Source organism: Poecilia formosa, unplaced genomic scaffold (genome assembly GCF_000485575.1).
Source record: "Poecilia formosa unplaced genomic scaffold, Poecilia_formosa-5.1.2 Scaffold26, whole genome shotgun sequence".
Classification (NCBI taxonomy): Eukaryota; Metazoa; Chordata; class Actinopteri; order Cyprinodontiformes; family Poeciliidae; genus Poecilia; species Poecilia formosa.
This window is the reverse complement of record NW_006799965.1, coordinates 480788-503527: the sequence shown is the minus strand read 5'-3', so window position 1 is coordinate 503527 and position 22740 is coordinate 480788. Positions and strand designations below refer to the sequence as shown.

At 39.3% G+C, this 22740-nt stretch overlaps 3 protein-coding genes across 3 annotated transcripts in view; 2 read left to right on the top strand and 1 right to left on the bottom strand.

Moving 5' to 3' along the window:
• Positions 1-12: 12 nt before the first annotated feature.
• Positions 13-3289, top strand: mrpl18 (mitochondrial ribosomal protein L18). Its single transcript, XM_007548252.2, has 4 exons — positions 13-281; positions 354-522; positions 1570-1804; positions 2699-3289. Exons 1-4 carry the CDS (start codon positions 194-196, stop codon positions 2774-2776), a joined length of 570 nt encoding a protein of 189 aa, XP_007548314.1. The 5' UTR covers positions 13-193; the 3' UTR covers positions 2777-3289.
• Positions 2976-18351, bottom strand: si:ch211-203d1.3 (protein phosphatase Slingshot homolog 3). The gene is made up of 17 exons (XM_007548253.2): positions 18202-18351; positions 15229-15394; positions 12121-12158; positions 11825-12014; positions 10895-11010; positions 10712-10780; positions 9980-10045; positions 9159-9341; positions 8593-8686; positions 8347-8475; positions 8071-8117; positions 7783-7929; positions 5902-6102; positions 5619-5808; positions 5431-5523; positions 5260-5355; positions 2976-4293 (listed from the first exon to the last, which is right to left on the bottom strand). The coding sequence occupies exons 2-17, from the start codon at positions 15274-15276 to the stop codon at positions 4102-4104; spliced, it is 1899 nt and encodes a 632-aa protein (XP_007548315.1). The 5' UTR covers positions 15277-15394; positions 18202-18351; the 3' UTR covers positions 2976-4101.
• A 1116-nt stretch (positions 18352-19467) lies between these two features.
• The window catches only part of grhpra (glyoxylate reductase/hydroxypyruvate reductase a), a 4940-nt gene continuing 1667 nt past the window's right edge, over positions 19468-22740 (top strand). Inside the window, exons 1-8 of the mRNA XM_007548251.2 lie at positions 19468-19683; positions 19937-20067; positions 21121-21193; positions 21283-21399; positions 21533-21621; positions 21750-21851; positions 22037-22172; positions 22286-22416. Of these exons, the coding sequence (XP_007548313.1) occupies positions 19595-19683; positions 19937-20067; positions 21121-21193; positions 21283-21399; positions 21533-21621; positions 21750-21851; positions 22037-22172; positions 22286-22416 (868 nt within the window). The 5' untranslated portion in view covers positions 19468-19594. The remainder of the gene's footprint in view (positions 19684-19936; positions 20068-21120; positions 21194-21282; positions 21400-21532; positions 21622-21749; positions 21852-22036; positions 22173-22285; positions 22417-22740) is intronic.

The following is a 22740-nucleotide window of genomic DNA, read 5'->3' as shown; positions in this document are numbered from 1 at the left end:
TAACACCCAGTCAAGTGAACCGGATATTATTGGAGTCTCAAAGATGGCGCTCCCTCTGTCACGGTGAAACCTTATAAAATAGTGTGTATGAAAAGGGTAGTTGGTTTGAAATTATCTAAGGGCACAAAGTGTGTCTAGATGTTCACGGATAAACTGAATTTGACTGTCTAAGCGGAGTAGAGGTCAAACAGAGATGGCTTTGAGGCAAATTAATCGGAGTGTTCGGCTGTTGATGGGTCAAATTCAGCGGTGCGGTTTTGGTGTCGCTTCAAAGCACTCAGGTAAGTCAACAAATAGTGCTGCTGTCATTGAGTCGCTGCTGTTACTAACTGGTTAGCTGTTCCTGGTACCAGCTCGGTGTTTGGGTCAGGCTGCAGCTCGGCCCGAGCCCACCCCGAATGAAAATGAAGCGGTGAACCCGACCTTCGTGAACAGAAATCCGCGGAACCTGGAGCGGATGGCGCTGGCTGTGAAGGACCGGGGCTGGAAGACCACCTGGCCTCACCAGCAGTTCTACCACAGGTAAAAAGGGGGGGTGGGTTCCCCCCACCCCCCTTTTAAAGTGGGAGTTCCCAGTATGTGATGTTGAGGCTATTTCAATGTCATGATGCTCTTTGAATCTACTTTGCCTAAATATTTCTCCAAATGTTCACGGTAAAATACTGATGTATTTTAGAGGCTATGTTACACATTAACTTCAAAGCAATCTCAAGGGACTTTTGACACCTCTCAGGAGCTGGAAAAAAAAAGGCCTTGAAATGAGACATGAACTACCTGGATGACATTAGAAACGACTTTAAAATAAAATATTATTATATAGAAGATAATTCTTTGTTTACAGCGAGGCTCTGAGAGGCTGAAAAGAACAAAAGCCTGGAAACTGAAATGATGAGAACAAAGTTAGAGGATTATTTGAGTTTTAATCTTCCCCAGAATCAAAAGATGGACTTTATAGGACCCTAGAAATAGGACTTGTTTTGAAATGTATCAATAAGGTGTGTATTGGACACACGTACAAATTATGTAACGGAATCCACAGCTATACTATGAAACGACAACAACTATTATTCATAACAGGGGAAAGAAAATGTTTCTTTCCCCAGTTATGGAAATTTAGCCAATTTTAGTAATATCACCTGACTGTTGATAATATTATTAATACATTAATTATCCATGTAATTAAAACAAAGTATGAAACATATTGAAACAAAAACTGTATGTACCTTTAAAAATATACATATAAACATACATGTAAGCTTGCATAGCATGTTTGTGTTTATTCCATTCATATTAGGACTTTTATAGGTTTTATCCACTCACTGGGCACTTAAGTGTAATATTAATTTTGAATTCCCCCTGATTTAGCTGAACTGTTCATTTTCCAGATGAAGGATTGGATATTTTGTTTGTGTGTGGATTAGAAACACCCATAATAAATGTAAACTTGTGTACCCAAATTAATTTTTTTCAAAGAACAAAGTATGTTGTTTCATCTTGCGAGAATAACATTTTAAATTAAAAAAATAATAATCTCTACACCATCTACTTCTGTTTTGTTCATCTTTTCAGGTTGATGTTTTCTCGCAGCCAACGTCACGTCACAGCAGAAGTGTTCTCCTGCACTTCTCCCGTCCCAGTGCTGACCTGTTCGACCAAAGAGTGGGCCGTGAAGAAGGAGCTGGCTTCCACAAACTGCGTGGCGGCGTGTCAGGCTGTGGGCGAGGTGCTGGCGCATCGATGCCAGCAGGCGGGCATCATGAGGATGGTGTACCGGGCCATTCCCTGGACGTACCGATCCGAGGGAGTGAGTGTTGGCTGCAGAATCTGATGGATGACTTTGTTTTTGAAAGCCTCATGTTTTTTTTTTTTTTTGGTGCATTTCTTTGTGTACTAACTACTTCCACTGATGTGCAATGATTTTTTATTACTTCTAGGAGATAGTCCATCTGATTCAAATTGAAAATAGATGGGCCAAACTTTCAGATCCTAAGTAGCTATCCATATTTTCTAGGAATAAGAACTTTAAATGACTAAAACTTGAATTTCCCAACTGAAGAGTAATTATTTTAGTTCTTCTAATACAAAGGACAGTAAATAAATGCACCGGCTTTTAAGTTGTTTTTTTTTCTCTAAACTTTTTTGCTGGAATCACTCACTTGCAATCAAAAGACAATCTGTCCAAACCTCTTCCTCTTTTTCCTTACAATTTCTTTGCACTTTAGAGTCCAGCCTCATCTGTGCCCTGTGAGCAGATGTTTTCTACAGCCGGAGAACTTGTATCAAAAAAGCGTAACGGACTCGATTTCAAAACGTTGGAGAAATGTGTTTTTTAAAATACGTTTGTAGGGGAAAAAGAAATCTGTCTGCATGCATCTGTATTCACAGCACCCCTGCTTAGATTTTCACATGATGATACATGTTCACGTTATTTGACCGTATCTAAAAATAGATATTTCAAATTTAAATTAAAATATAATATAATCTAAAATACAATGACTTGAATTATATTATTGCATATACTCGGTCATGCCTGCAGGTATTTTAAAGATCCAGCAGGTGTCAGTATTCAGTGACAGTATTCAGTATTCATCAATAGTTTTTTCAATGTGTCCAAACGTTTCATGACTCCTCATTAACCAATCACTAATTCACACCGTTTCAAAGTAAATGCATATTTTCAATCTCCTTCTTTTTGCAGGTTCAAGCCTTCAGAGCTGCAATGAAGCAGGGAGGAGTCATCCTTAGTGAACCCAAAAGGAAATATGTTGGGACCTAAATTTGAGCATCATTTGTCACATATATTGGTATCATAAATTTCATTGTATGTAAAACAGGTTCTGTTATTACTGTACAAATAGTTACATTAGAGAGACAACAGCAAAAGGCAATATTATGAGAATTTGAAGAATAATGTCTTTTGTCTGATAAATAAATATACCTGATCTCTTGTGGTTTAATAAAGAGACTAGATGTTTGGAGTGTGATTTCTTTATTTGTCACTCTGAATGTTTCGTAAACGAGAGTGAGGTGGAGAAAGCCAAGAACTTACAACAGACCAGCTTTGGGTGCAACTTAAAGTTACCAATCACGGTACAGTGCAGGGCTGCCTCAGGCAGTGTGAACAGTGTGGGATTATAAAGTGCATGTAAATGCTTTAAATTTGTGCACATGCAGGTTTAATGAATTACGCCTTAGCTTGGTTGTACTCAATAACACCAGCATGAAATAATGTTCCACATCAGCATCTGGTGGATAATAAACTGATAATAAAAGTTCATATAAACACACACACACACACACAAAAGAAACCCTGAACAATTTGGTCTCACAGGCTGGTATATAATCACAAAAACATGCACCCAGATCACCAGCAATTATATACGGATATTTATGTATTGTAAATAAGCACAATCTCTGGAAGTCACATTGATGAAGCCAAGTGAGACACTGTAGGAAAAAATACAAGATGGGACAATTTCCTCATAGTAAAAACATAAAAACACCAGCAAATGTCATTCTCAGGTTGAAGGCACTCATGCAGTCCTGGTATACACATTAGAATAAAAATAAAATGGTCTACAATTGTTCCTTACATTAGCTTTTCATTTAAATATATTCACTGGCATGTAGAAAAACAGTTTGGCAATCAGGCATGCGCCATAAAACTGGCTTTTTAACGTGGTCCGTAACGCACAGCTTAGATACAGTAAAATCCTTCCATAAGACATCAAGAAATATCTTTTGGAAAGAAAAAGATGCGAAGAAGTGGGAGCTTGATGCCCGGTGTTTGCCAGAGAACGAGAGATTACAGGTATTGCATAGAGCTCTCTGGAGTGTTGAAGGGAGAGCTCCATGAGGGCAGAAGGAGGCTCTGGTCATAATGACAGCACTTTATAACCGTAATACCACTTAGACAGACTGTGACATCAGCTATGCGGAATCCTGTCTGCCACAGGTACAGCAATACTGCAGAAAGAACCTCATCAGACCAGGTGTTAGTAGGAGCTCAGATGTGCAATGAAGGGCTGGTGAAACGTAAATTATAGCTTCAACAGAACTTCCTTGGCATGTTTCCTGGGTTCATCACCGTTGGGATTTCCTTTATTGATCCCTGTCCCTCTTGTGTGCTTCTGATAGTTCCTCTCCTTGTTCGCATTGGTGCTTGCTCTGACCGCTGTCTGGCAGGGAGCGCGGCTCTGGTGACACATCAACGCATGCTTTTTGGTGTGTGAGCCCCCGTCGGCCGTGGCTGCGCCTCCGCTGCTTCGGAGAGCGTCTCGGACTGCCAGGAAGCTTTGGACAGAATAAACAGGTTTTTGTTTTGAACGTCTATAATTATGTGGGGCTCAAACCAATGGAGGTCATTTTACTGAAAGAAAAATATATATATACTGAAGTCTTTCAATTATATAAAATATGGAAATGCTCTACTTGGACATTTTCAAATTACATACATTAATGATCAGGAAGCAGGAACAGTGTTTTATCAACTAATCCTGCTTTAGACTTCTCCACAATTTCATCCCTGAACTCTGTTGTGTTCGTTAATCTTCATGATCACCAATATTCTCCAACAACTTCTGAGGCCTTCATAGAACAAATTGATGATCTATGATGAGATTTGGTAATGGGTTGCACTGGATTTCATTTAGGGGTATTGAAGGACAGGAGCCCTTTTACTTACAAAAAATAAAGACTGTATTTTCTTTCCCCTTTCAGAATGATAAGATATTTTGTGTTGGTCTGTTTAAATATTTCCTAATATCTGCTGGTGCGACTTTCAAGTGAAAAAATGTTTGCCAATGCAAAATATTTATACCAGATAAGCTCTGGAAACTATGAGGAACACAATAATTATTCAGTCACACTATTTTTTGGTGCATTTCTCTGAAGAGGAATCACAGGAAAGCTCTGACCCAGAACAGTTTCACCAAGTTACATTTCCACAGCTGGTGCTGAAAGTTCTTACTTCTGTTTCTGAATATAAAACAGAAACCCGTCCCTAATTAAGTACTAAAACAACATTTCTTTTGCTTTGTTCTTACACAAAGTTCGAGCATTGTAGGTTTTCTTTAACGATTATTTTACATAAGAAACATGATGCCATAACTGATCAAATTTACCTGTCGGTAGACAAACTGAATCTGCATGTTTGCAGAAAATTCCAACAAAATTTGGCCCCCCAAAAAAACTGAATCTTAAGAAATAATTTTACTGAAACTAAACTGTACTCAGGATGAGAATAAGCATCTTGTTTACCGGTTCGTGTCTGTTATCCATGTCATCTAGTTCGCTTATGGACTGCATGAGGGAGAAGAGGTTCATCCTGCCACTGCGGCTCACACTCGGAACAACCTTTAGAATAAAGAGACGTAGTCAACCATCAACGTCTGCAGCTGCGTCGTAGGTGAAAAACCCTCGTTGGCTCACCTTGTCTGGTTCATTTATAGTGATAATGGGACTTGCTCCTTCCTGCCTGGGAAGTTGCAGGGTGTCAGATTGTGGACTTGGTTCTTCAAACACCTGAATGTGTTTGAGAATCACACGATATCAGTCAGTTTTAAAATGTTGAAGAATTTTTTTTGTTTTTTTTTTTGTTTTAGAAATTATGAAATTACTTCTTCCTCTGAATTATTTTTCTCATCCGGGCTGACTGAATCTTTTTCATCGACATCATCCTCCTCGTCTTCATCCTCATCCTCGTCCTCCTCATCATTGTCCTCTCCTCCTGGCTTGTCGACCTCCTCTCCCTTGCTCTTTCGGACTGACTTCTGTCTTGGCTTCCAGAGAGCGCTGTGACGCTGCTGGCTGCAAAGACAAACACATCACAGCTCCTCAGTTTCATTAAATCAGAATGGACAAATATTTATATCAGCTGTTTCGTACGGCGTCGGACCCCACCTTGCGTTCAGGATACCGCTGTAGGTCTGCAGCTGCTTCAGAAAACCGTCATTGGGCTTGACGATGGACCGCCGATCCCTAACGTAAGAAAGCGCCTCATCCAGAGACCAGTGCTGCTGCTTCATGGCATAGGCGATCACCGTGGATGCAGAACGGGACACTCCCATCTTACAGTGCACCAACACCGCCTGTCCGCTCTTCCTGTGACACACAGAGGAGGGACAATCACTCGAGAGGCTGAGAGTGCTGCAGAAACCGAGGCATGACTACAATATAACAGGTTTTGAAGAGAGATGCCGCTTACAGGGGGAAACTTCTGACGAGTCGGATAAACTGAACTCAGAGTTTCAAAAATCTCTAAAGTAGAATAAGCCTGAAAAATAGAGAAGTTTGCATTGTCTCTTTTAGTGCTGATGCGTAGGCCTGTTATGGCAACAAATTTTACTGAACTATAAATTGTCTCAGAAACAATGATGCCACTTTCTGGAACTGAAAGATATTTTAAATATCCAAAATAAAATACAGCAACCAAAAGCAATAAATTAAACAAAAATAAAAAGCACATACAGTATAAACCATAAATAAAATGGACTATGATGTCTAAACAAAATCACCCTTCAATTTTGTTTTCTAATTTCCATCAGAATGGAAATTATTGAGCTCATTTTAATTTATCAGGTGATTAACTGATTAATTGCTTATTGCGACAGGTTTACTGATGTGTCAGGAGAAATTTCAGATCAAACTACGTTCTGTTCATTTCAAATTGCAGAGGTGGCCTAGATAAAAAAAATAAAATTACTTCATACCATCAACGTATTTATGTCAAAGTTTGTCTCAGAGATTATCTACCTGTGCCGAGGGTTCAAATAAACCCAGGACAAAGTCCAAATTGCAACACATCTCACCTAAATGTTATAAACATGAAACGGGCCGACTCGTCGCCTGACTGGAGAAGTTTTGTCTGGTCACGAAGCTTCTCAATGAGAATCATCAAAGGGCTTTGGAAATTCATGGAAGTATAAATAATGGTCAGATCTACTGGCCAGAACATATAATCAGGTTTTGTACTTGCCATTTTAAAGCATTAGTAGTTTTTACTTTTTGCTAAATAGTTGTCTTTGGTTTGTAATTTAAGAAAGCAGGCTTGTGTGGGACATATTTTTCCACCATATTTGTGGTAATAGTCAAGCTATCCTAATGACTTATCAGGTTTCAAGACAGCAATGAGCGAGTTAAAAAAGTAGCCCAATGTTAAAATATTAATTTAATCTGTTTACAGATGACCAATTCTGCCTAAAAGTTTTTCTGAGACCTATTGTTCACATTTTTGTGCGACTTCCAGCTACCTAAAATAACAGAAAAGGAAGAAGTGAAAGTGCGTCAACACAGAGGATCACATTTAACAATAAGTTATGAGTAGATAAATTAGTTTTTCCCACGTTTTCTTGTCTGCTGGCTAATGTGTTGATTCCAACTGTTTGTTGAACACAAATTAAAATAAATGTAGTACTAAAATTACTCACACCCCTGGCTGTTTGAAATTTTAAATGATTTTCTTTCAACCAATAAGTAATTTATCTTAACAATGGGTTTTGCATGCATTTTCAGAGCAGTCTTGACCCAGAGTGGATTGGAGAAAACATAACTTTTTAAAAAGATTTTAGTTGCATAATTATTTCATCCCTAAAAAAAAATGCATCAATAAAACCCTAATTTAATGTGTTGTAAATCCTCACTGATGAGCGCACATATGCTTTATGGCCAGCATGGAGCGTGGTGGAAATACTGTGGCAATAGCAAACCTCCTCACTATCATGCAGCCCGAACTGTGAACTCTAGGTGCTTGACTTTAAACTGTGTTTGGTGAACGAGCTCCACCTTGCAGAGTTGATGAAGTTGTACGTGTCCGGCCAATGAGAGAGCAGGTCGGTGGCCTCCACATCATACACTCTGATGTTCATGTAAGTGAAGGATTCTGGGAAAAAGTTGTCAATCTCCCTTGTGACATTTAGAATGTAGCCGACGCTGAAAAACAAACAGAAGCAGATCAGTGGCTCAGCAAAGCAAAACGCATAGCTCTGAGTTACACACGTCGTTAAATAATCTGACACAGAGACATGTAGACAGATCTGTGGGGATTAGTTGCAAGCAAGAACAAACACCAACTTGTTTTTCTGTAGCTCCTCAAAGTTAGCTGCGTTCCACTCAGAGCCCTGAAACAACAATAGTTTCAAAAAGAAAGTTGGTGAAACAGACAAGAAGGCGGAAAGGCTGTCTTCCCTATCGCTGTCGACACACAATCTCCCACAAAGGGGAAGTTAGGGTCATGTGACAACATCCTGGCAAAAGCTCGTTTCTGTCAATTTGTTGACCTCTGTAGCAGGGAAAGCCCTCTTTATGGTGGTAAGCTTTACTACAGCCTCATGGTACAGAAACACTCACCAGGTAAAGGTAATCAAATATTTTTGAGGGTTTGTCCATCTGAGCCATGGTAACCAAGATCTCATTATCAATGTACTCCTTGTAGGGTCTCATATCAAACCCTATCCTGGACTCCAAATTAGTGTGCACCTGCAGAAACAAATAAAAAAAAAACATTAACAAAATTTGCACATTCGTTAAATATTTAACCTCCTGCTGGTCTGAGAACTGCAAACCTCTTCTCGGTCCTCTGTCCGCACATCTTACCATTTTGGACGTGAGGTTGTCCAGGTCTTCGGTCCTCATGATGTCTCTCAGGTGCTCTTTGATGAGCCTTTCATTGGAAACTCTGTCTACAGAGCTTTTCAAACAAGGAAAGAGAAGCTTTAACACGCTGTGACATATTTGCATTGCACAACAGGAACAGAGGACAAACAGTACAACTCATTTCAAGTTTACAGCTGCATGGAGAGGTGAAACATGACAAACTAGAAATCAGTCACAAAGCACGATTACAACTAAACGCTAATCAACCTCAATGCAAATAGACCAGTTCAGATGTATTTAAGAACGGTTGCAAATGTAATCATTATCTGCTGTATCTGCAGAGTAAGAATTGTTTGTAAATAGAAAGTGCCTAAATGCACTTTCTATTCAGATAAGATTGTTCATGCATGACCTACTTGTTGTGGAGCCGTTTAAAATGGCTGTATTTCAACCTTTAACTAAGTAAACAACATGAAGACAGTTTCCTGTTCCACCTCTGGCTGGAGTGTTTCAGATCACTAATCTAATATAAAATGAAAGTAAAAAAAAAGAAACAGCCCTCTCACCTTTCTCCATTACTGACCCTTCGCACCGACTCCAGGTCGTTCATAGCCTCCCACTCGTTCAGGCAGAACCGATCGGACTCAATTTGCCGGGCGTAGTGCTGGGCCCACTCCAGGCCACATCCTGGGATTAAGGCTGCTTTGACTGCCCGCTCGCAGCAGCCGTGCAGCACCTGCAGGATTGACCTTAAAGGAGACGAAACGGGTGGAGAATTTAAACAAGTAGTTGGTGCAAGCAGATAGCTCAAAATACAGATGCTAATCTAAAAAAAAAAAAAGACTACAGTATAATCTATGACTGCATGGTTGTGCCTGTTCTTTACTGTCCCATTACTGCAAATGCATTCATGCCATTAAGGTTTTTCCACATTGGGTCAGGACCAAGCGAGGACTGGGATGCTAATCCTCAGAAAACAGCAGGAAAATCGCTCACTGGGCTGCGAGCGATCGAACAGAATGCAGAAACAATTAGCTTTTAATTTCTTCAAAGAAATGACATAGATCCAAGACTACATTTTTCTTCTGTGGAATGTGGTAGCTTGAGACCAATGTGTTGTTACCACAGACCAGTGGCCACTGCAAGGTGTGAAAACACCTCCAAAACAGGTTAAGAGTGTAGTTGGGGTAACAGGTAGGCACTTGATGAAACTTTCCAAAATGTTTTTGTTATTCCAGTTTGACTCCGTTTTCTGAGAACTGGCATGAAATAAAAAGCACTGAAATGCCTGGGGGGCTAAAAATGAAATTTGAGCTCATCCTGGCCTCTCCCTGAAATTCCTTCTTATTGTAGTTTTTACTTCTGTTGTATCAGCATGAGAACTCACCACATGGTCTGCATTGAAACTGGTTTAAAATTTCTGGTGTCCTCTGCTGACGTCACACTAAAACCACTGCAAAAAGAAAAGCAAACAAACAAAAACATAAAAAAAAAAAAACCCAGATATGAACTCTGATAACAAACTCCAGAGAAGACATAGATAAGGAGGAAGAAAAATCTGATAAGAAACAAATGCTGGAAAAACACAGGCAACTAGAAAGGGCAGAAAGACGTTTTCACTGCAAATCAGTGACATTTCTGGTGAGCAAAGTGAAAAATGAAAATGTGAAGGCAGCGAGAAAGAAGAAAAACCGACACTGCGAGAGGTGTGATCCGGCCTTATAAGGGGTGAACGCGCTGGTGCGACATGGCAACCGATCAAAGCCTCTTGTGTGACACTCAGCATGTGACGGTGGATCGGTTAATACACAGCAGACAGCTCTCGCACCACGTGAGCCTGGATGTTTCAGCCTGTTTCCCAACGCTCCTCTACAGACACTTGAACACTTGATGCTTTTAACGCGACGGCAGAACCACTAAAGCTTTCAGCTGCTGAACTCTCCGTGAACACACGAGCTTCATGTTTATGTAAGAGTTTTTGAGAGAGTGAGCATGTGTAGTTTATAGCAAATGAGTCAACTCTATAAATAACATGTCTCTGGAAGCAATCCCAAATACCAGACTGCAGACTGATTTCACTTCAAGTCCTTCAGTCCTACATTTTTAAAATGTCTCTCACCCATCTCCGTCCAGATACACTTGTGTGTCACTCCACACTGGCAGGACCAAGCCGATGGTGCAGTGAGTGCTGCAACGAGACACGGTGCAGGTACGGAATTTGGATTTGGCAGGGTTAAAGCAAACTTTGTTATCCTGTGCACTGCCTGTGGAACAGTACACCAGCCATCTAAGTTACCCTCACCTCTCTGAGCTGGGGAAATCCATGCCCAGCAGAATGCTCTCCTGTTTGCTTGCCAGCGTGGAGACGACGATCAGATACCTGACTCTGACCGGGCTGACCGACTCCAGCTCCACCGCCTGGGTGACAAGACAGAGCCACAGGACTAGTCAATGCAGAAAAATAAATGATGCTTTCATGACGCCTGATGGAACCAAAAATATTTATCTGGCTCCACATGTTACAAAGTATCATAAGCTGACTTCTCTCCTTGAAAAACTGTGAGATAAGGTAGGAAAACATCAGGCTAAAGGAAAAAGGAAGATCATGAACCGTATCCATCATATCCACAGTGTGAGGCCGTCTGAAACATAGCTAAAATCATAAAGCCATTTTTCCAGAACAGAAATAACAAATTAGCTTCAGCAAAATCTTTTAGTTTTTTTCAATCAAAACCTCAACCTTGTAGCTGGTTTAATACAAAGTAATAAGCCTAGAAATTGAATTTTTAAGGAGTGATTGTAAGACAAATTCTTCCCATTCTTCAAGTTTTAGGCTTTACTAATTACATAAATAGCTCTGGAAAAAATTAAGAGACCACTGCACTGAACCCCTTTGAAAACCTCATAGTTATTCCACCAAATGTTGATTTCTGAACTCCCCCAGAGTTAAAAAAAAATTGGTACTGTTGTTTCTAAATTAATATGAACTTGTTTTCTTTGCATTATTTGAGGTCTGAAAGCACTGTGTCGTTTTTATTATTCTGGCCATCTCTTATTTTTTGCAAATAAACACTAAATTTTTGATTGGAGTTTTAGAGGCATGTTGTCAGTAGTCCACAGAATGAAAAAAAGATGTTCATTTTACTCAAACACACACCTATAAAGAGGAAAATCAGAGAAACCGATCATTTTGGGTGCTGTGTGTAACATGCATTTCAACACCGGGGCTCACCAGCTTGATGGTGTCTTCCGGTCTGAGCTGTTCAAGCATGGCATGGAGGTGTCTGTGCTGTGTCTCTGACGCTCCACTGCCTTTTTTCACAGGAGAAGTCACATCTTGGGAAGAAGTGTCATGTTTGATACCCCGAGCATCGTCATCTTCCAGCAGAAGGACAGCTCCTTTAACGAGAGCAAAGCTCTCTCTGGAAACAGACAGACACAAAGTGATTAGTTTTATATGACTATGTTAAAAAAAAAAACAAAAAAAAAAACATGTTAAGAGTTATTGGAAAATGAGTAGATATTTACCTTTTCTGAAGTCGTCCTCTTCTTTGGAAGCTTTCATCCTTCAAAGTAAATACATTTAAAAGAAAACCTCATAAGAAAGGTGGCAGAGTAATATACAGTCAAATTCAACAAATTAGAATATATGTTACGACAAAGACTCACTTGTCAGATTAAAAGCACCTTTTGAAAATAAATAAAATTGTCTTTTAAAGTAGCTTGTTGCTTTGATGTAATATTTTAATTGAAAATGTCATGTTTTCATTAACTGTAAGTGGAAAATCATCATAATTAACAAGAAGAAAGGTTTCAAACATGTATCTGTGTGTAAATTAATCTTTATAATGTTTTGACCATGAAATAAATGGGCTTTTCAGTAATATTATGTATAGCATCCATTATGCTTGTGCATGCTGGAGTCATTTTCAGCCAAGGTTCTTGGATGAATTTACATGTGTGTTAAACTTTCCCTCCTTTCATTTAATCACGACAAAATCCAAGAATAATACTTTTCTTTTGCAGTTTTTATTATTTCTTCCTTCAAACTCAAAAGTTTACAGTATTTGACATAATTACCTTTAAACTGTATGACTAAAGTCAAACAGTTTGGATGTCCTTCCACAAGCTCAGTGTGCAACATTTAATAGTTTGCTGGAGTTTTGCCCCACTCCTCCTGTCAGAACTGAGTGAGGTTTGTAGTCCGCCTCGTTCGCACACACCTTCATTCAGCTCTGCCCACATATTTTCTATTATAGATCAGGGTTTTACGATGGCCACACCAAAACATTTTGCTGTCCTTCACGGGGGCTACACGACTATAGACAAGCAATATGGAGTGCTATTGGTGAATAATGCGATACCAATATAACAATTCAACAGAGTTTACGTCTTTCTGCTTTGGGTTTGTAGCAAACATAGATGTGAGATAATGAACAGCTGAAAAAGATACATAATTAAAAAAAAAAAGTTTAATATTTCTATCTCTAAAACAAGATTTTACTGAAAAAGTTGCTTCTGGACGATTTGGGAACTAAAACAACCTACGGTTTTTTCATGACATAACCACTTGGCCATCTTCTAATACCTTTCTACTCTGCATTAAACAAATGAGTCAGTTCATTGGGATAAACATGCTGTGCATATTGCACCTCCCCCTTTGAAAGACTCGTTTGTGCCCATGTTTTAACTTCACGAATGAGGCTTTTGATACCACCTTAATATTTCTACGTAATCTGATTTCTTCGTGATTCTATGTATTTTGTGAAGTGTGCTAGTCCATCCTGCCGCTAACTGCTAACCGATTCTGCCACCTCTGTACTTCACAGCTGGAGCGAAGCTCTCAGGTTTACAAGCTTCTCTCTTATTCCTCCAAATGTAACAATGGACATCATGGACAAACACTTTCATTTGGTTTCATCAAACCAAAGGACATGCCTCCAAAAAGTAACACTTGCATTTGCAAACTGTAATCTGGATTTTTAAAAATCTTGCTTGTGGAGTGACGGCCTCTTCCTCGTAGAGAGGCCTTTCAGCACATGCTGGTACAGGACCTGTTTCACTGTGGGTAAAGACTCTCTATTACCAGCTGGGGTTGATTCACACCAAACAGAACCTGTTTCCTTGTGAAACTGTAAGGTGGCAGGACATTTTCAGACTGTTTATTCTTGTCCGAACAGATCGATGTGGCACCTCGAGGAATCTGGAAACCAGATTTGTGGAGGCACTTGTCTTTTCTTATTTATTTAGATTTTCCCAAGCTGCCTCACAGGGAAATGGTCTGAATCATGCCTTAACACACATCCACAGGTCTGCCACAACTAATACCAATGTTGTAAATTAAGTTAGCAAAAGCAGACAAAGCTTTAAAAATTGCTAAAGCAAAAAAGCAAATCTTAGTGCGTGTAAACTTTTGACTTTGAAGAAAGTTGAATTCAATTATTCAGTCAGAATAAATGCATTTATGAAATAAAAATAATTTCAAATCCTTTTTTCTAATCCTATCTGAGAATTTGTATATTTTAAAAACAGAGCCCATTGTAATGAATGCACAAAATGTTTTCCCTCTTTTACAGATGCTAATTCTTACAACACATATTTTCATATATACTGCATTCTCATTTTTATAGTTAGCCTAAATAAAAACGTTACACGTTGATACACACTGCTTCAAGTGACCTCCCATCTTTCTTTTCTGATTAAAGACAAACAAATGGCAAACTAATTCTGCTGTTTTTTTCATTGTGAACATTAAAGAGAAACATATTACTTATATGTAAACATCGTTAAAATGGAAGCTGGAGGTGGGGTTTAACTAAACAGCCAAATTATAGAAGAAGAAGAAGACAAAGAAGAAAAAGAAGAAATATAAAGATGAAACATGTAGCAAGAAAAGAGAAGGGGTGAGAAACAAGAGAGAAGTAGCAGCAGCACTGGAGAAAACGAGTTTACATGGAAAGAAACATGAGACAGTAACGTTACCTTTTACGCAACTGACAAGTCCAGACAGAGTCAAGAAAAGAAAATTAAAGAGAAGTGGGCAGGAGCCAGGAGAGGAACGATGAGGAGGGGTTGAAGAAGGAAAAAAAAAAAAAGGAGAAAACAAGTTAAGATAATTGGTGATTAGATTCAGTGACAAAATATGCAAAGAATGAGACTTGGAGCTGGAGTTAAGTCATTTATGGTTTAGTGGGCGATGATAAAGAACAGAACAGTCAGACTTTTGACATTATTTCCATGACTGTGTGACAGAGAGTGAAAGAGAGAAGATAGTAGAAAAACAATGGTCAACAATAATGTGTTTCCATGATTATGTGCATGTGCTTAACAGCTTCAAAAAGCATTCAGACAGAAATAACGCTATTCATTTGCTTCCATTAATGTTCTCTGCGGTAAGATCAATCAGTGAAATCAAATCCTTGGTTAATGAATAAACAAAGGGCTCATCATCCTTGTGCGGGTGTCCACAAAGGGACACATTCAGAGGGTTGTTTTTTCTTTCGTCTCCCCCCCACACACACACACACAGAGACCTAACAGGTCTCTGCACAAACAGACGCTCCGATCGACGTGCAGATAACGTAAACAACTGAATATCTGAGGAGACAGTAAACATGGAGATGGGTAGAGACTCACGGGGGAGGTGGAGATGGATGGGATCCTGTGCAAGGTCAACAGAGCCATTGCACAGTACAAGTCTTACTCCGGCAGGCCAGTGGTTTCTGGCAGGCCCAGACAGGTTCTGCAGGTTCCTCAGCCAACAGCAAGCCGTTGGTGCTAGGGCACTTCTTTTTTTTTTTTTCTCTGAAATTGCAAGCAGATAATAAGGTTAGATTAGATACATTAAATAACATACATATGGTTTTGTTTACTGTGTTTTTGATAACACTACACTATCCAGAGCTTTCAAACGAGTTATATCTTTTTATCTTTCAACATGGCCAAAGGTCTAACCTCATAAGAAATGGCTGAACAAAACTGTCTGGGCAACAACACTCCTGTCACTGTAAAGAGGAAGCCGCTTTTGAAGAACTGATGTCGAAAAAAATGCACAAAGCTGCTCAAGAAAAAAATGAATCTATTGCAAGTAAGATGAGAGCAGTTGGAATTACACAGCTTTTAATGCTAATGTCAAATTTATTTATATAGGACATTTCAAACAGCTCATGCCGCACAAAGTTCTTCACAAGCTAGATGCAACTAAGGATAAAATACTTTGCAGTGGTGCAATGAAATATGAAAGAGCAATAACAACAACTAAACAGCTGTACGAAATAACTTTTGGTTCAACACGTACTAAAAGCCAGCACATAACATGAGTCGTCAGAAGTGATTTCATGCGAGGCAAAAAAAAAAATAATAATAATCCAGAGTAATTAATGTGGTACGGCTATGGAACATTATTTTGAAAGATCAGATTATGCAAATTTCCCTCACACATCTCTTACTCTTAAAACCTTCTTTCATAATATGCAGCCGTGAGTTTCTGTAAGATGCTATAACCAGAAATACGCTGAATCTGGGCTGAACCAGATTATCAACTTTCTTTGACACCTGACCTGTGAATTTCTTTGACTAGGACAAAGAAAAAAAAAGAACATGCTATAGTGTGCTTGATACAGGCAAGGACTATAAATCCAACAGAAATTCAAGAAATTATAAAATCGTTCCCATTTATGCAAAGCGCAGATGTCCTAATGTCTATCTGACATATTTTTAAGCTCAGAAAAAAGTGCAGTGAAGTACATGTTGTTTATCTGAAATGAAAATGGTGGAAGTTTTTACTAAAAAATTCAGCTCGTCAATATTTTATCTGCAAATCCTCTGTTCAAGGGAAAATTTCCAGACTATAATCTCTGGCTGATTTATCAAACTTTGGAAATGTTGGAGCACTTTTCTACTATAGAGCTATTTCAGAACATTTATAACCTTCATCTTAAAGTGGTCATAATAAAACCATTCCCAAATACTATATATGTTTGAAGATTAATATGTCAAAAGTCCTAACTGAATTTGAAAAAAAGGGTTAAATAAGAATATATATATTTTGAGAAATAAAAACTGATCGTTTGACGACCCTTACTGCACAAGCATGGTGTTGGTTCTATGATGCTTTGGGGTTGTGCAACAGCTGTGACAGAAGGAGCATTATAAGTTGGCAGAACTGACCTGAGAATGATCTTTCAGAGTTTCCCTCAGTATATTATAAGCCTGGCAGGCCACCAGGCTTTACTTGTGCCCCCACCAGGCTAAGCATTGCTTCTTCTTTTTTTTTCAGTCTTTTTAAAATACTTGCATTTTAAAGACTTAATAGTTGGTGTTCAGGTATTGATCTTCCAATATTTTAATAACACATAATTATCAAAATTTTGTGTCAACTTTAAACATTTTTTAGCTCAAAAACATGATGGGCGCTGGATGAATGACTGCCCTAGCACCCAACCACCAGGCTTAGCAAGTTTTGTGGGGGAAACCTTGTCTGTCTTTACAACAAAATACTCCTACCACAAAACCTATTGTGTAAAAAAAAAAAAAATCCAGACTTCTTTCTGAAACGAGCTTACTTATCACTTTTCTTTTTAGAGTTTTCTAAATATGATTGACAATGCAGCCAGCACAACATCCTAAATGAAAAAGTTTTTAGAAAGAAATAAGGAACATTTAAAAATGGGTTATTCCTTAAAATATCCTCCAAATAGTTTGTCATCTTTTGTGTTCTATTATTTGGGATTCAATTTACCATTTGCATATAACAATAACTAAAACGCTGAACGCTGATCAGCAGGTAAAATACTGAAGAACTTTTTTCCTAATTTACTTATTCAAAGCAAACGAAACACATCCTGTCACTTCTGATCTACAAAGGCAACAACAAACAAAATATACTTTGTTGTTTTGAGCTTTTTTCCCCCTCAAATTTCCTATAAATGCACTGCAAATACTGCAGTTCAGTCTTTTAATGCGCACACTGAGTTACAATGATGACTGCAATGCAACTAATTCATTTATATATAACTTTTAAACCATTGGGCAACATTTCTGAGCTTAAACTGACTCAGTTTATAATAGCCTAAATATAACATGTTACAAATAAAGGGAAGTAAAAAAAAAAGGTTACCTATATATTGATAAGTTTACTTAACGTAGACTGGTTAAGCAAAGGAGTGAGTAATATCGGAGGATGTCAATAACTGGGCAGCTATATCAACAGATGACAGTAAATACAGAATTTCCTGGCCAGCTTTCCCCGTTATTCATGCAAAGCACAGTGTGTACTGTGGTCTGCCGCCCATCACTGTATGAGCAGCGGAGCAGCGCCTGCAATATACGGCAGAAATTACGCTTTTTAAGCCCCCGGCCCTGCTGATAAATTATACTCATGTTGTATTGTTGACATTTCGCCGTTTCGTAAATAAGCAGTTTGATTAACAAGTGCGCTAAAAGTAACTCCGGGGTTCGTCACAGCAGCAGAACAAGCACGCAACAAATCAGCAGCGGAATCTGTGAACCAGCTGCAAGCAGGTCGAGCTAACCCAGCCAGGCTTTACTGCTGCTCTCCAAAGGCAGCGGGAATGAGAATCCCTTACTAGAAATAAGTCGATATCCTACCTTTCCAGACTGGGTCCTCCGCTCTAATTTCCTGTTTTGGCGTCTGGGTAAGCCTTCCGTACCCAGAGCTCCTTATTCCGCCCTCTGCTGCCGTCGACAGACCATTTACAGCCGAGCGAGCGGCCGTTGCTCCGCCGGGCTGGGCAGGAGGAGGAGGAGGAGGAGGTGGTGTTGGTGGTGACGCCACTCACAGGAAGCCTTTAAAAATAATTAACCCGTTTAGCAGTCACTTTACTCACTTTTATCAGATAGACGATTCAGACGTTGAGTGGAAGGAATCTGTCAAGTGTTCATGTACAAACTTTCATGTATCTTAATGGCATTTTTATGTTTCAGACATTGGCAGAAAATATGTGTTTTCAAAATGTCTTAGTTGGAAGTAGAAATCGAACGTGATTTAGATTGTATTTAGCCCAATGAACCATCTTTTATAGCTGCAAATGTTTTTGGAGCGTCTCCTCCCTGACTGCTTTGTATCGGTGCTTAGCAATCTGCCCTGCCAGATTTGATAGCGAGCACCAGTGACACACATTGGATTTAGGTCAGGAATTTCACCCTCTGCTCAAGACAAACATATCCTCAGCATGATGCTGCCACCATTGTGCTTCATATAGGAAAAGGCGTGAAAGACAAGGAACCTATCAGCAAAAATCCACAAGAATGCTTGAGTTTAACATAACATTTATATTAACGCAGATTACTATTATTATTATTATTATTATTATTACAAAAATAAAATAAAAAGTACAGAATTATTTAAAACGTCTAACATGATATCCTGGAGACCAATTGGAACTAATAAAAATACCTTGAAATAACAAAAAAACATAAATATTGCGATCAAACAATCGAAAACATATTTAAACGTATGAAAGACATAAATATTTACTTTTCATTGCAACTATCTTTAAGTACAAAATAGCCAATTGTGTTTACATAAAACAATGCCGTTAACTTGCTTGCTGTAATCCACATGTACTGGATATCTTACTGATTAAGATAGTTTGATTTCTGTCTGAATATTATGTTTCGGAAATTGCGCAACGCTTTTCTACTCTAATGAGCTCAAAGACAAGTCGTTTTCCGCCTGACGCTGTGTTGTGCTTTGCATTAAAACAGTAACAGCGTTTTCTATAATATTCAAGAGGTTCTCTTTTTTTCTTCTTCTCAATCTTCACACACTGAACTAAAGTGGAAGCGATTTGCTCCCACGGGGGGCAGGGGGGTAAAGACTCTGCGCATGCGCACTAAGCATAAAATTGGGCACTTCCTGTGTCGTGCCCGCCTACCGAAGAAGTGGTGCAGCTGACTGAAGGTTAAATGGTTTTAAAGCTGCAGCCGTCGGTCGTTTTCCACCCGAAAGAGTTCAGAGAACTTGTGTTGCTGAACTGTAATGAAAGCAGTGAGGGGACTGATGAAGGTTTTCATAACGAGGCGCATCCCTCAAGAGGGAACGGAGATCCTTTCAGGAGCGACTGGCGTGTAAGGAGAGTTTTATAACGGTCTCAAAGAACAAGCAGCACAATAAACTAAAAACCTGCTAGTTAGCGCTCACGTGTATTGAGATAATTTGACCCCAAGTTACATAAAACGTCAGCATGTTTGCAGTGCTTTCATACGATCTTCTACTGACAGTTTTTTCAGCTGAGATGACTGTCTGTGTTCATTTAGTTTACAATAGTGACAATAAATCCCATTGTCATTTTTACCTTCATTTCTGTCTCCACTCAAACAGTTGTGAGGTGTCTCAGTGGGACTCGGATGAGCCTGTCCCGAGGGCAGAGCTTCTTAAAGGAGTCCAGGGAGCTCATGGTCTTCTGTGTTTGCTGTCAGACAAGATCGATGCTGAGGTCCTGGATGCTGCAGGTAGGCATCGCTCTGATAGCAACACCTATTCACCTAATCTGAGCAACTATCCACATGCATCTGAGAATAATACATTTGTGTGACATGATACCCAAAGTACATCCCAGGGATCCTTTGTAGCTCTTTAAATGTTGGTTAACCACAAATTATGTCTTTTATTAATATATGTTTTTTGCTTTCACTCAAAAGCAAAAGTAGTGCACCTAAACATAGGTAAATGTGGCTAAACTTAAAGTTAGAGGGACTCATGGGGTTGTTGCTGAGAATTGTTTAAAAAAATCTAACTAAACCATTAAATAAAACAATAAATGGAAAAATATTTTTATGTTTCTGGTATACAGCGACTTACAGATGATTTTTTTCTACAAAAATAGAACTGCATTGCTCATTTCCTTAAACTCTTGGGTTAGTTTGTCACAGTGGCAGATGTCAGTAAGTCTGTTTCATTTACATTGCCTTGAAGAAGTGTCCATTCAGCTCAAACCATCACAGTTCACATATTACAGCCACAAACTTCAATGTACTTAAATGGATTATATGCGAGTGAGCAACACAAAGCGGTAGGAAAAAGAAACTTGTTTTCAAAAGGATTTCCAAACAAAAATGTGGTGTGAATGTTTAAGAAAAATATTCCCACTGCATGATTCTGCCACTTCTATGTTTCACAGTGTGGATGATGTTTTCACAGCGACGTGCAGTGTTAGCTTCCAGCAATGTAGGAAATTTCAAACTCTGTTGACTTATTAGGCAACAACTGGAGAGAACTGGTTGCACTGTGTTTTATTCAGCGGTATCAGAGTAGATCTATGCAAATGTGTGACACATTTTTAGATTAGAAAAAAAACCCTTTTGAAATCATGTTTTCTCTTCCTTTCACTTCACGGTCGTGTGCTGCTTCATTTCAGACCTCCCCCCAAAAAACACATATAGGTCTATGAGTACACTCACAAGGCACTGTAACTTATTGAAGAATTTAGTCTATTTTTTTTTTCTCTGATCCAGTGTTAAAACAAAGTCTGCGCAACATTTCAGCTGCTCCCTCTCTGATTTTAGGGCCAAACCTAAAAGTAATCAGCACCATGTCTGTGGGATTCGACCACTTGGCTCTAGATGAGATCAAAAAGCGGTGAGCTTCAGTAAATGAAACAAATATACTGAAAGGAAATGTTTCACGCTTTCTCAGCTTTTTTTTTTTTTTTCTTTCCCTTTTAACAGCGGCATACGTGTCGGATACACTCCGGATGTCCTGACCGACGCCACCGCAGAGCTGACCGTGGCTCTGCTCCTGGCCACTGCTCGCCGGTTACCAGAGGGAGTGGAGGAGGTCAAAAAGTTAGCCTCACTGGGTTACTTATTTATACTAATTACTTTTATTATTTGTGTTTCTGTTACTTTCTAACCTGAAACGGCAGCAGCTGCCTGAATTTACTTTCTTATTAGATAAAGGTGTTTCTCTTTGTCGTAGTGGTGGCTGGAGCTCATGGAAACCTCTCTGGCTGTGCGGTTACGGCCTGTCGGGCAGCACTGTGGGGGTCATTGGACTGGGACGCATTGGTTTGTTTTTCTGTTGCTGCTTGGAAGCTGGAGATCTACGTGGCAGATTCTGTGTTGTCCAAATAACATGAAGTTATATGACTTGACCTTGTAAACGTGAGACTTTTGGTTGCATATTTTGTGATCAGGTATGGCCATAGCTCAGAGACTCCTTCCTTTTGGGGTTAAGAGACTGCTGTATGCCGGAAGGACGGCTAAAGCCCACGCCGCAGAGGTGAATGGAGAGTTTGGTAAGAAAACCATTGGAAGTGATACAAAGTGAAAGTGGGAATTAAGGAAAGTCTGGTGAGGAGGAAATGGCAGCGCAGACAAAGTTAAATTTTTAACCATAGTACCAAGGATTAGTTTAAAAATTAATTTGTGCATTCGATCATCTGCGTTTTACATTTATTTCCGTCTCCTCTTTGTTGGGCAGTTCCCCTGGACACGCTTGTGTCAGAGAGTGATTTCGTTGTGGTTTCCTGCTCACTGACACCAGAAACTCAGGGCCTGTGTGACAAGGCATTTTTCAGCAAGATGAAAAAAACTGCAGTGTTCATCAACTCAAGCAGGTAGACATTTAAAGGCTGCACAGGAGGGCCAGACATGCAGATGCAGGCCGCCTTCTGGTATCTTTGCTGCGACGATACATGACGATGGCGATGTAACTAGTTCTTTGTTTTAGAGGAGCTGTGGTGAACCAGGAAGACCTCTATGAGGCTCTTAACAGCGGACAGATAGCTGCAGCTGGCCTGGATGTTACAACACCTGAGCCTCTCCCAACAAACCACCCGCTTCTTACCCTGAAAAACTGTGGTAAGTACAAAAGTATTTATACCCCGTGAACTTTTTTCACATTTTGTCACTGCAAATTTCTGCCAGTAGTGGCAGCTTGGTATCAAGCTAACCTACAAGTGAGCTCCAGATTAGTGGTATAGACAGAAAAATATCTGTACAGTTACGCTGGAAAATATTTCTCCCTCTTCTTTTTTTCATTCCTGTTATCTTCTCACAACACAGCTAGTAGTTTCACACTAAGTTGCAGTAAAAAAAAGGCTTGTGTTACTGTGGGCTTAACTTGTCTTGAGAAAAATTCAGAAACCAAAACATCTGAGGCTAAAAAAAAAATAAAAATAAAAA